Here is a 15233-nt window from a genome sequence, read left to right on the forward strand (position 1 = left end):
TCCATTGTCGTCCAGCGGTTAGGATATCTGGCTTTCACCCAGGAGACCCGGGTTCGATTCCCGGCAATGGAACCTTTTTTTTAACTCAAGTCAGTAGGCTTTTTCTTTCTACTTTTGGTTTGAGTTTCTTTTCATACATCAAAACCTCTATTTTCTATGGGATTGATATGTTTGATTTATAAATTGTTTGTTTATAGTTTATTTTGAAATTCTGATAAATTCAGTTCGATTGAATTTTAATGAGAACTCGTTGTTTGTATATTATATACAAGGTTTACTACTCATAATCATATGTACCCTATGCAATTAATCTTTAGAAAGTCGACTAATACCTAATTGAGGGAATGTGATCAACTTGGTATGGAATTTCAATAGAATAACACATGCTTCATCTTATGGTTAGGTTCTAAAGTTTTAATCTTTATTAAAAAAAAGAAAAAAGAATCTTTATTCAAAATCAAACATCTCGTATTTGGAAATCCTTTCTGTTCATATTTAAGGACAAAAAAAAGGTGAGAATACATATCCAAGTGCTAATTTTCTGGAGCAAATTCTTCATTCTTCCTTATGAGTTATTTATTTCGTAGGCATCATCCTCAGAGTCTGCATTTCATATTGTAAATTAACAAGGAACACAAATTGACTTTCAATCCTAAATGTCAATTAAAAAGTCAAACTAGCTTGATAGTCAAATATCATGATAATCCAAATGATTGTAGAATATTGATATTAATGTGGAATAAACATTAGTGTATATATATATATATATATATATATATATATATATATATATATATATATCACCCAAATCGAGTTCTTTTTGTTTCGATCATGTATGAGTATTGCCAAACTTTTATTTGGTCTAAGGATGTGTATTGAGGACATTGTGATTTGTGAGGGTTCTTTCTTTCGGGACATTTAACGACGGCTTGTTTCATTACCAATTAGGTTTTGTGGTTTGGGGCTATACTCGGAGGTAAAGCCTTCTTCTTATTCTTTTGTGGCCTCACAAGCTCAATTGTGGGTGTACAAGACCATATCTTACGAGATGGCGACATATCCGATATGAATTTTGATTATGTTTGTGTTTTAGCTGTCTTCATGATATGATTCTGATATTTGACTTCAACAGTTTCGCTAATAAGGACATTACCCCTCTTAAAGTCCAACATTCATTTGCGAGTTCACTTTTTAGTAAATTTGTCTAAGACATTGAAGTTTATTTCGACATGACTACTAGACATAAAACAATTTCTTAGTGTCTAAGGGCAACACATGCTAAAAAATTTCTTATGACTATTCATATTGATGGTTTTGACCAACATATGTTGTCAATGGAGTGTTATGTTAACCTCAAGTATGTCTTTTAATCCTTTTATTTCTTTTTGATGAGATATGCATTATTTATCGTAAGGCATGTTTGGACTTTTTTGGAGAGCATGCAGTTCATTGTAGAAAACTTTCGGGTTTCAAGTATCGAAACGATCTTGTTAGAGATTTTTTTTCGACATATTTTGGCACGTCGGGATTTCTACCAAGATAGAAACATTTGTGAACTTTTTGACTGAACCATTGAAAATAATATCAATGCTTAGACCAGCTGCCGTTTTAGGTTTTGGATGGGACGGAGGGAAGCACATATGTGTGGATCTAACATCAATTTTCCCTCTTGTGAGCTTGGGAAGTGGTGTTTTTACAGTAGGACGAGCTGCTTTAAAAGCTGTCTCATGTAAAGTGGAAAAAAAAAAAAAAGAGAAAACATACATGAAAAATCAACATGCATTTATATCTTTTGGGTTTCCTTACGTGAGATGAGATGGAACTCCTCAATAAGGTACAATGAGTCATATATAGTAAAATTATGATCATAAGATCTATGGATGTTATTTTTAAAATAATTAATTTGAGTCTATGTAAAGCTTTTATGATTTAACAATATAAATGCTTGGTACATCGAAAAGGATATATGTGCAAGTAAGTTACTGTTTGTACGGTATAAAGTACAAGATAATATACCATGATTTGAAAAAGAAGTGAAATGCTCACCTTAATATACAAATACAACCATTGCATCTTTTCAACATCCTTGGACCCAAATCTTACAAGTTTTGGATCATCGTCAATAATATTGTAATTAACCATCTTTGCACCTTAAAATCCGACGACAAATTTTCAAAATTTTGTTGATTTAACTTTTTGCAACAAAGAGTATGTGATATATTAACTGTCTTTCAGAAATACTCCCATCAATTCCATTGTCGTCCAGCGGTTAGGATATCTGGCTTTCACCCAGGAGACCCGGGTTCGATTCCCGGCAATGGAACCTTTTTTATTACATGAAGACATACTTTTCCCATACATTATTTATTCATATAGTTGTTTACTTTTTTTAGTTTTAATGTTTTATAAGATAGAACTCTAATTTTTTGGTTTGATTTATTGAGTAGTACAACTATTTTTGTTTCAATAACATCATGTTCAACAGTTGCAAGAATGATTTCTCAATTTCTCCAATATGTAGCAGTGAAATATCAAATAAGATAATTCTTTTCACATACCCACCAACTGTTCGACAAAATGCTCCATCCATAAAACAGCCATATTACGCAACCAAGTAAACTACCAAAATCTAGGAGCCAAATTACATAACATTTCCTATTTCCTAATGAATAATTTTACTTGTATGAAATGTTAAACTCCAGTTGATCCAAACCCACCCGCGCCTCTTACTGTTGAATCAAGATCATCAACCTCCATGACTTCTGGTACGATGATCTTCTGGATAATCAACTGTGCAATTCGATCACCCGCTTTCACTTCAAAATCATTATCGGAATGGTTGAACAAGATCACCCCAACCGGACCCCTGTAGTCGGCATCAATCACACCTGCTCCGACATCAATCGAATGTTTCCATGCTAGACCGGATCTTGGAGCTTCAAAACAATAATAATGATAATTACATTAATGATTATACAACTATGGATCTTGTCTTTAAGAAATTAGTCGACCAGAGAAGCACAAATGCATACCAATTCGAGCATATGTTCCTTCTGGTACTGCTATGGATAAATCCGTGGGAATCAGTGCTTTGCCTCTCGCTGGTACTTTAGTGTCTGTTGCACTGGATCGAAGACAAATCCAAATAAGGTTAACAAAATCATATGAACAATCAAATTCGATTTCATTCTAATCCAACATAAGTTAATTTCATTACTAAATTTATAGTTTTCCTGAATAGAAACAAATCAACAATAACAAGTAGATGAAAAGTAGGTTTTGATTGTGGCAATTAACGTTACGTACCTTGAAAGATCGTAACCAGCGGCAAGAGACGAACCTCTCGCAGGCAAAACAGCTTTCTCCGATAGCTTCTTCACTTTGAAAAAAGGCAGTTGGTGGTCGGAGCTTCCGTTCCGATCGTCGATTTTCTGAACCTTTGGGGCAGGTCCTTCGATGTCAGGGATGTTGTTGATGTTTGACATGGCCGAAATTAGCCGAAAGGATGATGATTTTGATGAGCGATTGAAGATGGGAGAACGAAATGGATGAAAAGGGTTATGGTGATGGGGGTAGGGTTTATAAGGGATGAAATAGTCTCTCCTAAAAGATAGAGTATATCGTATGGCGCCAAGAATTCCCGCCATGTTTACTCGAGAGCTATCATCTTCCTAATGTGCACTATCATATATGCACCCCCTCTAAGGATTTATAAATAAATATAAAGCATATTATATTTTCTTCCTAAGGGATATGACTTTTCCATAATTTTTGTATCCCAAATTACTTGAAATTTGCATATACGCATAAATCAAGTTTTTCTGATTCGGATAACTATTTTATATTTTATAACATTAGGAGTAAGTAAGCCATCTACCCAACATCGGCCCACAACACTAGTCCGACTCACTTGTGGCAGATCTCGTTGTCAATAAAGTTTATTCGTATTTGTAGGTTTGAAGTTGTTACTCAAAGGGCAAATACCATAAAAACCACCATATTTTCACACGTTTTTTAGAAAATTTTTATTTTTTTTTTGGTTGGTTCTAGTCACAAATTGGACATAAAGTTACCACTTTAGTCCATTTAACGATTTTCATGGTTAACTCTGTTAAATTTTTTTCAAAATCAGTCCAAAAAGTTCAAATTTTGTCCCTTTAGTTTACAAAAATTTACACAACATGTCAAAAACTCGGTTTTATGTTTTTTAGCTTCTTTATTTTTATTTATTTTTTTTTTAATCAAAGCTAAACTTGCTTTTATATATTTTATAATTTTTTTATATTTTTCGTTCTTTTGGTTTTGGTTTTTTTATATATATTTTTTTATTTTTTAACTTCTTTTCTTTTTTCTTTTTCTTTTTCGTTTTTATATTCATTTATTTTTCATATTTTGTATATTTTTTTTCTTTATTTTTATTTTTTTTGTTTTTTCGTTTTTCTTTATTTTTGATAAAATAAATTTACGTTTTGTTTTTCTTCAATTTGAAAACTTCTTTTGATATTTATCAAAAAATTTAAAGTGTACGAATATATTTTTTTATATTTTTCGTATTAGTTTCGTTTTTTTTTTTTTTCGTATTTTTGTTATGTTTTGTTTTTCGTCAATTTGATAATTTCTTTTGATAATTTTTTAGAAAGTGCAAAGTGTATCAATATATTAGAGTATATTACATTTTTGGTGTTTGAGTTTTTTTTTGGTTTTCTAAAAAAAAATGAAAAAACGAAAATAATGAAAAAACAAAAAAAATTATAAAAAATATGAAAAATAAATGAATATAAAAAAACAAAAAAAAGAAGTTAAAAAAAAGGAAATAAGAACGAAAAATATAAAAAAAAAATTAAAAAATATAAAAGCAAATTTAGCTTTGATTAAAAAATAAAAAAAATAAATGAAAATAAAGAAATTAAAAAACATAAAACCGAGTTTTGGATATGTTGTGTAAATTTTTGCAAACTACAAGGACCAAAATTGAACTTTTAGGACTGATTTTGCAAAAAATTTAACAGAGTTAACCATGAAAATCGTTAAATGGGCTAAAGTGGTAACTTTATGTCAAATTTGTGGCTAGAGCCAACAAAAAAAAATTATAGGGCTTTTCTCAAAAACGAGTGAAAATATAATGGCTTTTTTGGTATTTGCCCTTTCTCAAAAAAATTCTTGAATTTTTTTGGATCATCGGTGAATGCTCACACACAAGTTCAATGAACCAAAGTCAATCTGACTTGTATTTGTACTTTTCTTGAGGGGCATTGAAGGATGTAAAGTGGACAATTGTAAGAGGCCTAACTTTTTTTTTATTACTTATATGTGATAATAACTTAAAAAATAATATATTTTTTAATTTGTACCTATTTAGTTACTGATTTTTTTCCGTTTATATTTACCTCTTTAATTTGTTAAACTGTACACAATCAGTCTTTAGGGAGAAGCGAGTCATTCCCTGCCAACCCACTGAACCCACTGTCACATCACTTTTTCGCTTTTATTTTTCTTCATCTTTCCGAACACACAACACACTGAAACTCTATCTTTTTGAACCCACTCAACCCACTCAATTAAAAAAAATAAAAAACAATCAAATATAAAATCTTAATTACCAATAGAGTTATCGACGATACCACTCTCGCTTCAACGAGTTATCGGCGATACCACTCTCGCGTCAACGAGTGAGTTGATTGGTTTCACTAACTCATTTCATCATCTTTCTCTACTTTCTCTTTTTTATTTTCTATTGTACCGTGTGTTTTAAAACTTGTACCTTAGTTGTTTTGTATTTTTTTTAATTGAGTGGGTTGAGTAGGTTCAAAAAGATAGGATTTCCGTGTGTTGTGGGTTGGAAAAGATGAAGAAAAATAAGAGACAAAAATTGATGTGGTAGTGGGTTCGATGGGTTGGGAGGGAACGACTCCCTCCTCCCTTATTGAAACGACCCAAAAACACGACCCAAAAATTTTCGTTTTTCCATAAAATCAAAACCATAATATAAGTATCATAACATAAAACATACGCGATGTATTCCCAAAACATAATAAAATATTGTGCGGAAAACTGTATCATACTACATCAATCCAACACATCAAGAGACATCCCCAGGATAAAAGCTATGCTGCGGTGTGTGCGATGCTGTCACCCCGAGCTCTTCCCTTTGCTTGCGGAAGTACCTGAAACCAAAACTGAAACTGTAAGCACGAAGCTTAGTGAGCTCCCCCAAAATACCACATACCATACAATAACACATAAACACATATTGGGCCTTGCCCACTGCATCGGGCCGAAGCCCGGAACTGCATCGGACCGAAGTCCGGAACTATCTGGGACCTTGTCCCCTGCATCGGACCGAGGTCCGGAACTAACTGCATCGGACCGAAGTCCGGAACTGACTGGGACCTTGTCCCCTGCATCGGACCAAAGTCCGAAACTAACTGCATCGGACCGAAGTCCGGAACTGACTGGGACCTTGTCCCCTGCATCGGACCGAAGTCCGGAACTAACTGCATCGGACCGAAGTCCGGAACTGACTGACTGAACATGGCATAACATAACACATTAACTAGCATAACACATATACGACGTGCTACATCGGGCCGTGGCCCGGAACACAATACTTAACACATAAAACATAGCACACAATTCCTGTTCGAACCACGAAGGCATCGAACATACTAACTACTGCATCGGACCTAAATCCGGAAACTACTGCTAACTGAACGGGCCGGCATTGTGGCCTTAGACCCGTTCCTACTGGAAGGAAACTCACCTCGTAAGCTGGCTGCTGAGTGTGTGGCTCGGAAAGCTAACGGCGGCTGCTCCTGAATCTCCTCGGCTACAAGTCCATAAACACACTCAATCAAATACTAAACACTGTGCTTGGGGTAAAATGACTCTTTTACCCTTGGTCAAAGTCAACTCTCTTTTGGGCTGACTCGCCGAGTTGGGCCACCCAACTCGCCGAGTCCTACTCTCACTTTTCCCCTTACTCACTGCTACTCGTCGAGTCTGGCATCGACTCGACGAGTACCCTCTTGATCCAAGAACTCAGACAATCTTCATCCGACTCGCCGAGTCGTATGAACAGACTCGACGAGTTGTTCTTGATCCCAAGAAGATTGCCTTGGACTCGCCGAGTTGAATGAACAAACTCGTCGAGTCTCTCCATCACTGAGTCTACTCTCAACTCGCTGAGTCCACTTCCTGACTCACCTCGTCCACTCGACACTGATAAAACTGAAGGACTCGGGACTCGCGACCCGACTCGTCGAGTCGTTCTTCCGACTCGCCGAGTCGCCGCCATGCAACTGATTTTTACTTGATTTTGTTTGAATCCAATGCATACAATTGATAGATCTGAGTCCAATAAGCTGTTTTACCACGTAAAGTTTCCAACTTTACGTGCACAACCTCATGAATAAGGGAAATAAGGCTAAAAGATGCACAAAATGGGTAGATCTATGGTTATCATGCAATATAACTCCAAAAAGACAGTAGATCTGGGCTCTACAACACCCCAACATTCAGATCCATAGATATATCGACTTAATAAGACGTTCATGCAAGTGTAAGGCTTGAAACAAGCACCAACTAGCTCTTAGGAGAGCCCTAATGGAAGTTTAAAGCATATAACAAGATGGAACTCCGAAAATACCTCAATTAACTCTGATTTGGCCTTGGATCTTTGCACTACAACACTTCTCCTTGCTTCATCCTTCTTCTCCTTCTTCACACCTTCACAAAATGGCACCAAAACACATATAAGCTCTTCAATGGAGGTTTGGGGCTCTATCACTGCGTTCTCAGGGTGAGGGAGGCGAGAATGGGGGCTATAAGGTGGTATAAATAGTGGGCAACCCGGGGATTTTAGGGTTTCACCCAGACAGATGGACTCGCCGAGTCGGGGATATGGACTCGTCGAGTCCCCGGCTCACGCGTGCCCTCAGACGCGACCCTACTCGGCGAGTCAGGCTAGAACTCGCCGAGTCCCTCTTGAAAACTCACTATAGTTACCAATAAATCAACATACCGGGAACGGGTCGTTACAATTCTCCCCCACTTGTCTCAGACTTCGTCCTCGAAGTCTGTTACGGATGCATCTGCAAATAACTCCGGGTAATGCGCTCTCATCTCCTCCTCAGCCTCCCACGTCCATTCAGACCCCTTCCGGTGCTGCCACTGCACCTTTACTAGCTGAATTACCTTGTTCCTCAAGGTCTTGGTCTTCCGTTCCAGAATCGCGACCGGCTTCTCGATATAATTTAGGCCGCTATCAACCTGAATGTCCTCTAAGGGAACGACTGCTGCCTCATCCACCAAACACTTCCTCAACTGTGACACGTGGAAGGTGTTGTGTATCAGCCTGAGCTCCTCAGGAAGATCTAACCGATAAGCAACCTGACCCACCCGGGCCAAAACCCTGAAGGGGCCGATAAATCTGGGGCCCAATTTGCCCCTCTTCCGGAACCTGATGACACCTTTCCAAGGTGAGACTTTCAGAAGAACCATATCTCCCACCTGGAACTCCAAGTCCGAACGCCTCCTGTCGGCGTAGCTCTTCTGCCGACTCTGCGCAGTCTGCAGCCTACTACGGACCTGCTGGATCAATTCCGTCGTCTTGAGCACCACTTCGGTGCTCCCTATGACTCGCTGACCGACCTCGCCCCAACAAATCGGGGTCCTACACTTCCTGCCGAATAACATCTCAAAAGGAGGTCGATCAATGCTCGCATGATAACTGTTGTTATACGAGAATTCCGCTAACGGAAGATACGTATCCCAACTGCCCCCAAAATCTAGAACACATGCCCTAAGCATGTCCTCGAGAGTCTGAATCGTCCTCTCGCTCTGCCCGTCAGTCTGAGGATGAAAAGCGGTGCTGAAATGGAGACGAGTACCCATCTCGTCGTGGAATGGCTTCCAGAATCTGGACGTGAAATGAACATCTCGGTCCGACACCACCGATACCGGCACTCCATGACGTGCCACAATCTCTCGCACATAGATATCGGCTAACTTTTCCGCCGATATACTCTCCTGAATCGGAATAAAATGGGCACTTTTCGTCAACCGGTCCACTACTACCCATATCGAGTCCACCCCGCGTGCGGTCCTGGGGAGTTTGGTGACAAAATCCATGGTGATGTCCTCCCATTTCCACACGGGAATGTCTAACGGCTGCATCTTGCCGTGAGGTCTCTGGTGCTCCGCCTTGACCTTCCGACAGGTCAAACATCTCTCCACGTACCAAGCGACATCTCGCTTCATGCAGGGCCACCAATAATCAGATCGAAGATCTCGATACATCTTCGTCGCTCCTGGGTGGATAGAAAATCGAGACTTATGAGCCTCGTCCATCAATACTTGCCGTACCCCACCCCAGTACGGTACCCATATCCTACCATGAAGCGTCAACAAACCCCGACTGTCGTAATCAAATGAAGCTACTCGGCCCACTATCCTCTCACACTTCTGCCTCTCCTCCTTCAGGCCCTCCATCTAAGCCTCCTTGATCCGCTCCAACAACGGAGTGATCACTGTCATCCTCATACACAGATCTCTGATAGGGGCCGTCGACACCTTGCGGCTCAGGGCGTCGGCCACCACATTGGCCTTCCCTGGATGATAAAGGATCTCACAGTCATAGTCCATCAGCACGTCTAACCATCTCCTCTGTCTCATGTTCAAACTCGGCTGATCCATAAGATATCGCGAACTCTTGTGATCCGTGTAAATAGTACAGCGGACCCCATAAAGGTAATGTCTCCAAATCTTGAGGGCAAACACAACCGCCCCCAGCTCCAAATCGTGGGTAGGATAATTAGCCTCGTGAGGCTTCAACTGTCTCGAGGCATAAGCTACTACATGGCCTCGCTGCATCAATACTGCTCCCATACCTGTGATCGAAGCATCACAATAGACTACGAAATCCTCTACTCCTTCTGGCAAGGTAAGGATCGGAGCCTCGCACAATCTCTGCCTGAGAGTCTCGAACGCCGCCTGCTGCTCAGGCCCCCAACGAAAAACCACTGACTTCTTGGTTAGTCGGGTGAGCGGCACTGCTATCTTGGAGAAGTCCTGAATAAATCTCCGATAATACCCTGCCAACCCCAGGAAGCTCCGAATCTTAGATGGAGACCTCGGGACCTCCCACTGCATCACGGCCTCAATCTTGGCCGGATCTACCAAAATACCCTTCTGGTTGACGAGATGACCAAGAAACTACACCTCGCGCAACCAGAACTCACACTTGGAGAACTTTGTGAAAAGTCTCTCCCTCCTCAAAGTCTCCAACACCTCCCGCAGGTGCTCCTCGTGCTGCCCCTGTGTCTTGGAATACACCAAGATGTCATCTATAAACACTATCACCGACCGATCCAGCATCGGTCTGCACACGCGGTTCATGAGATCCATCAATGCGGCTGGGGCATTGGTGAGCCCAAATGGCATCACCACGAACTCATAATGACCATACCGGGTCCTGAAAGCAGTCTTCTGTACATCCTCATCCCTAACCCTCATCTGATGATAACCGGAGCGTAGATCGATCTTGGAGAACCAAGACGCTCCCTGGAGCTGATCAAACAAGTCATCTATCCTCGGAAGTGGGTAACGGTTCTTCACCGTTACTTTGTTCAACTCCCGATAATCAATGCACATACGATGCGACCCATCCTTCTTCCTCACAAATAAGATCGGCGCTCCCCAAGGCGAACTGCTCGACCGAATGAAACCCTTGTCTAACAGCTCCTGAAGCTGTGTAGACAACTCCTGCATCTCAGGGGGAGCAAGTCGATACGGTGCTTTGGCTATCGGAGCCGCACCAGGAACTAGGTCGATCCTGAACTCAACCTGCCTCTCTGGAGGTATCCCCGGCAAATCCTCGGGAAACACATCCGGGTAGTCACGAACAACAGGAACATCATCAATCGCCGTCTTGCCCTTCTCCCGGGCATCCAAGACGTAAGCTACAAAACCGGCGCAACCCTGCTGAACATAGCGCCTCGCCCTCGCGGCGGAACAAAAGATCGGTCCTCGCTGGGGCCTCTCGCCCTGAATCACTATCTCTCCCCCACTGGGAGTGCGAACCCTCACTAGCTGTAGCTCACAATCAATCACCGCCCCATTGGGGCTCAGCCAATCCATGCCCACAATAACTTTATTCCCACGCAGGGGAATAGGAACCAGGTCCACTGAAAACTGCTCATCAAATATCTGAAGGGAACACCCTCTATGTACTCTGCCGACCCTCACGGTCCTATCATCTGCTATCTCAACCTCTAGTGGACAATCCAGCTCCTCGGGAGCTCTGCTAAGTCTCTTGCTAAGCGCAAGCGATACAAATGATCGGGTAGCCCCCGAATCGAACAATACCAAAGCAGGGATGCCGTTCACCGAGAACGACCCTAAATAAAACATATCATCAAGTAATATTCAAACGATATAATAACAAAAGATGAAGGAAAGATTCATACCCGCCACCACATCAGGAGTCGCTCGCGCCTCCTCTGCTGTCATCTGAAATGCCCTGCTCTTCGCCACCGGCGCATCGGCTCGGCCCTGCCGGCCATCTGTAATCCTCAGGGTGGCAGGGGCAGGTGCAACCACCTTCCCTACTGCAGCTAAACTGGGACACTGGGACCTTTTGTGTCCCCTCTGATTGCACTGAAAGCAAATCAGATCTGATGCTGTAACCATAGTAGCAGGGGCCGTACAATCCCTACTCAAATGCCCAGTCCGACCGCACTTGTAGCAGCCGGAACTCCCTACCTTGCACGCCCCCTCGTGCAACCTCCCACACTTGCCACACCGACCGTGGCTCTGCTGACCCCTGGACCTGTGATCTTAAACCTTGGGCTTTTTGCCCACACTGCCTAAACCCGAAACCGCCTCCGGTTTCCTCTTCTTCTCCATCTCGAGATCAATCTCCCTCTCTCTGGCTCTAGCAATCATGTCGTCCAGCGTTTTACAACTGGACCTGCTCACAAACATGCGGATGTCACTCCGCAGCATCTCATGATAACGGGCCTTCTTCATCTCCTCATCGGCTGCATACTGAGGAACAAGAGGGCCCTCTCCCTGAACTTGGCGGTGATCTCCGCCACTGTCTCTGTAGTCTGAGTAAGATCCTGGAACTCCCTAGCTAACTGTTGCACCTCGATGACCGGTGCAAACTCCGCCCTGAACCTGGTAGAGAAATCAGCCCAGGTCATGGCATCCAATGCCGCATCATCCCCGATGGCATGTCCGACCTCCTCCCACCAATCCCGTGCCCTGTCCTTCAGAAGACAGGACGCCAATCTGACCTTGTCCCCCTCGGGACACCTGCTAGTGCGGAAAGCGTTGGCCACATCCGCCAACCATCTGGTACTCTCTATGGGGTCCCGCGCCCCATGATAGTCTGGAGCCCCGCATGCCCTGAACTCCCTGAACGTAAGTGTGCGCGACCCCATCACGGCCGCCATCTCGGCACGGAAAATACTCAATCTCTCATCCATCAGCTCTAAAATACCCTCCTTGATCGAACCGAAGATTACAGGAGTCTGCTCTAGTATGATGCGGGTAACCTCAGAAGAAAGGAACTCTCTAGTCTGCTCATCCATCTGCCCGACCTCCGGGCCTGATCCCGATCCTGATCCCCCTCCGGCATCTGAACTGCCGGCTGCTGGCCTCGGATGCAAAACTACCATTCTGAAACATATCATAACAACATCAGAACACTGAAATATCTCAAGGGATCATGATACTACTACTAGCTTCCTGGTCTTGTCTTGGCCTTCCTTAATTCGAGTACGGATCCTCTGCTTTCAGTAGTATGGGCCCCTACTACCTTCCACATCTATCCGTACTTTCCTCAAGAACTGCCTTGACTCCACCAAGTCACTTCTACTACTGCTATTCTCTGCTACTCTAATCCTAGGCTTGCCCTAGGGAAACTTCAAGCTCAACGCGACTGGTCCTTAGCTGTTGTAGGTCTCCTCATAATGCCAGTTAGCCACCACCTAAACACCATTACATGTGATGAGGATCAGATAATCCTTCAAGTAAAAGATCCGTCCCTACAACGGTTGGACTCAAACAAGAGCTGCGCAGTAGAGCCAGTTCCAGCACTCTGGGATTATTCAAACCTGATCACATGTGGTGTGACGTGTTCACCTAATGGCTAACTCCCACTACCCAGAACCCCACTAAGCACGAAGCAAGCAGCATTCGGACACGGGAAATAGACTCAGGCAAAACTATTCTTATAACAAGAAACTGCACTAGCATAGGATGCTAAGCTCATACTATCAAGCATAACCTAAACAGGCTATCCTACTACTGTCTACTCAATTCTGGCATGCAATACTCATAAAGATGTAACACATAAGCAGGCACATAAGGCATTCTCCTAGATCCTTAGCCCTATACTAGCATGCTGTTCTACTGAAACTGAAACTAAACAAATAACTTGTATGGGTAATTTGGGAGTACTTACTTGAGCTCGGCTGACCGCATGCACACACCTCTATCTTGTTAAAAACAATTCTTTCTTTCCAAGTGCTTTCAAAATTCTTTTTGTAAAACGTTTTTTTTTTTTTTTTTTTTTTTTTTTTTTTTTTTTTTTTTTAAATTTTTATCTTACTAAAATCTTTTATTTCCCTTAGTTTGAGTTCAGATACACCCGGAAGTGTATCCGAATCCCTCAAACCAGGGCTCTGATACCAACTTGAAACGACCCAAAAACACGACCCAAAAATTTTCGTTTTTCCATATAATCAAAACCATAATATAAGTATCATAACATAAAACATACGCGATGTATTCCCAAAACATAATAAAATATTGTGCGGAAAACTGTATCATACTACATCAATCCAACACATCAAGAGACATCCCCAGGATAAAAGCTATGCTGCGGTGTGTGCGATGCTGTCACCCCGAGCTCTTCCCTTTGCTTGCGGAAGTACCTGAAACCAAAACTGAAACTGTAAGCACGAAGCTTAGTGAGCTCCCCCAAAATACCACATACCATACAATAACACATAAACACATATTGGGCCTTGCCCACTGCATCGGGCCGAAGCCCGGAACTGCATCGGACCGAAGTTCGGAACTGTCTGGGACCTTGTCCCCTGCATCGGACCGCGGTCCGGAACTAACTGCATCGGACCGAAGTCCGGAACTGACTGGGACCTTGTCCCCTGCATCGGACCGAAGTCCGGAACTAACTGCATCGGACCGAAGTCCGGAACTGACTGGGACCTTGTCCCCTGCATCGGACCGAAGTCCGGAACTAACTGCATCGGACCGAAGTCCGGAACTGACTGACTGAACATGGCATAGCATAACACATTAACTAGCATAACACATATACGACGTGCTACATCGGGCCGTGGCCCGGAACACAATACTTAACACATAAAACATAGCACACAATTCCTGTTCGAACCACGAAGGCATCGAACATACTAACTACTGCATCGGACCTAAATCCGGAAACTACTGCTAACTGAACGGGCCGGCATTGTGGCCTTAGACCCGTTCCTACTGGAAGGAAACTCACCTCGTAAGCTGGCTGCTGAGTGTGTGGCTCGGAAAGCTAACGGCGGCTGCTCCTGAATCTCCTCGGCTACAAGTCCATAAACACACTCAATCAAATACTAAACACTGTGCTTGGGGTAAAATGACTCTTTTACCCTTGGTCAAAGTCAACTCTCTTTTGGGCTGACTCGCCGAGTTGGGCCACCCAACTCGCCGAGTCCTACTCTCACTTTTCCCCTTACTCACTGCTACTCGTCGAGTCTGGCATCGACTCGACGAGTACCCTCTTGATCCAAGAACTCAGACAATCTTCATCCGACTCGCCGAGTCGTATGAACAGACTCGACGAGTTGTTCTTGATCCCAAGAAGATTGCCTTGGACTCGCCGAGTTGAATGAACAAACTCGTCGAGTCTCTCCATCACTGAGTCTACTCTCAACTCGCTGAGTCCACTTCCTGACTCACCTCGTCCACTCGACACTGATAAAACTGAAGGACTCGGGACTCGCGACCCGACTCGTCGAGTCGTTCTTCCGACTCGCCGAGTCGCCGCCATGCAACTGATTTTTACTTGATTTTGTTTGAATCCAATGCATACAATTGATAGATCTGAGTCCAATAAGCTGTTTTACCACGTAAAGTTTCCAACTTTACGTGCACAACCTCATGAATAAGGGAAATAAGGCTAAAAGATGCACAAAATGGGTAGATCTATGGTT

The 15233-nt window shown here is 42.6% G+C and overlaps 1 protein-coding gene and 2 non-coding genes across 3 annotated transcripts; 2 read left to right on the plus strand and 1 right to left on the minus strand.

Annotated features, from left to right (window-relative positions):
* On the plus strand, positions 1 to 72 carry TRNAE-UUC (transfer RNA glutamic acid (anticodon UUC)). Its single transcript has one exon. It is a non-coding gene; the product is annotated as a tRNA-Glu (tRNA).
* A 2179-nt stretch (positions 73 to 2251) lies between these two features.
* On the plus strand, positions 2252 to 2323 carry TRNAE-UUC (transfer RNA glutamic acid (anticodon UUC)). The gene has a single exon. It is a non-coding gene; the product is annotated as a tRNA-Glu (tRNA).
* Positions 2324 to 2529: 206 nt separating this feature from the next.
* LOC145046096 (deoxyuridine 5'-triphosphate nucleotidohydrolase-like) lies at positions 2530 to 3691 on the minus strand. The gene is made up of 3 exons (XM_078994382.1): positions 3307 to 3691; positions 3033 to 3124; positions 2530 to 2936 (listed from the first exon to the last, which is right to left on the minus strand). Exons 1-3 carry the CDS (start codon positions 3645 to 3647, stop codon positions 2692 to 2694), a joined length of 678 nt encoding a protein of 225 aa, XP_078850508.1. The 5' UTR covers positions 3648 to 3691; the 3' UTR covers positions 2530 to 2691.
* Positions 3692 to 15233: the final 11542 nt, after the last annotated feature.

Source organism: Lactuca saligna, chromosome 5 (assembly GCF_052625555.1).
Source record: "Lactuca saligna cultivar CGN05327 chromosome 5, ASM5262555v1, whole genome shotgun sequence".
In the NCBI taxonomy this organism is placed as follows: Eukaryota; Viridiplantae; Streptophyta; class Magnoliopsida; order Asterales; family Asteraceae; genus Lactuca; species Lactuca saligna.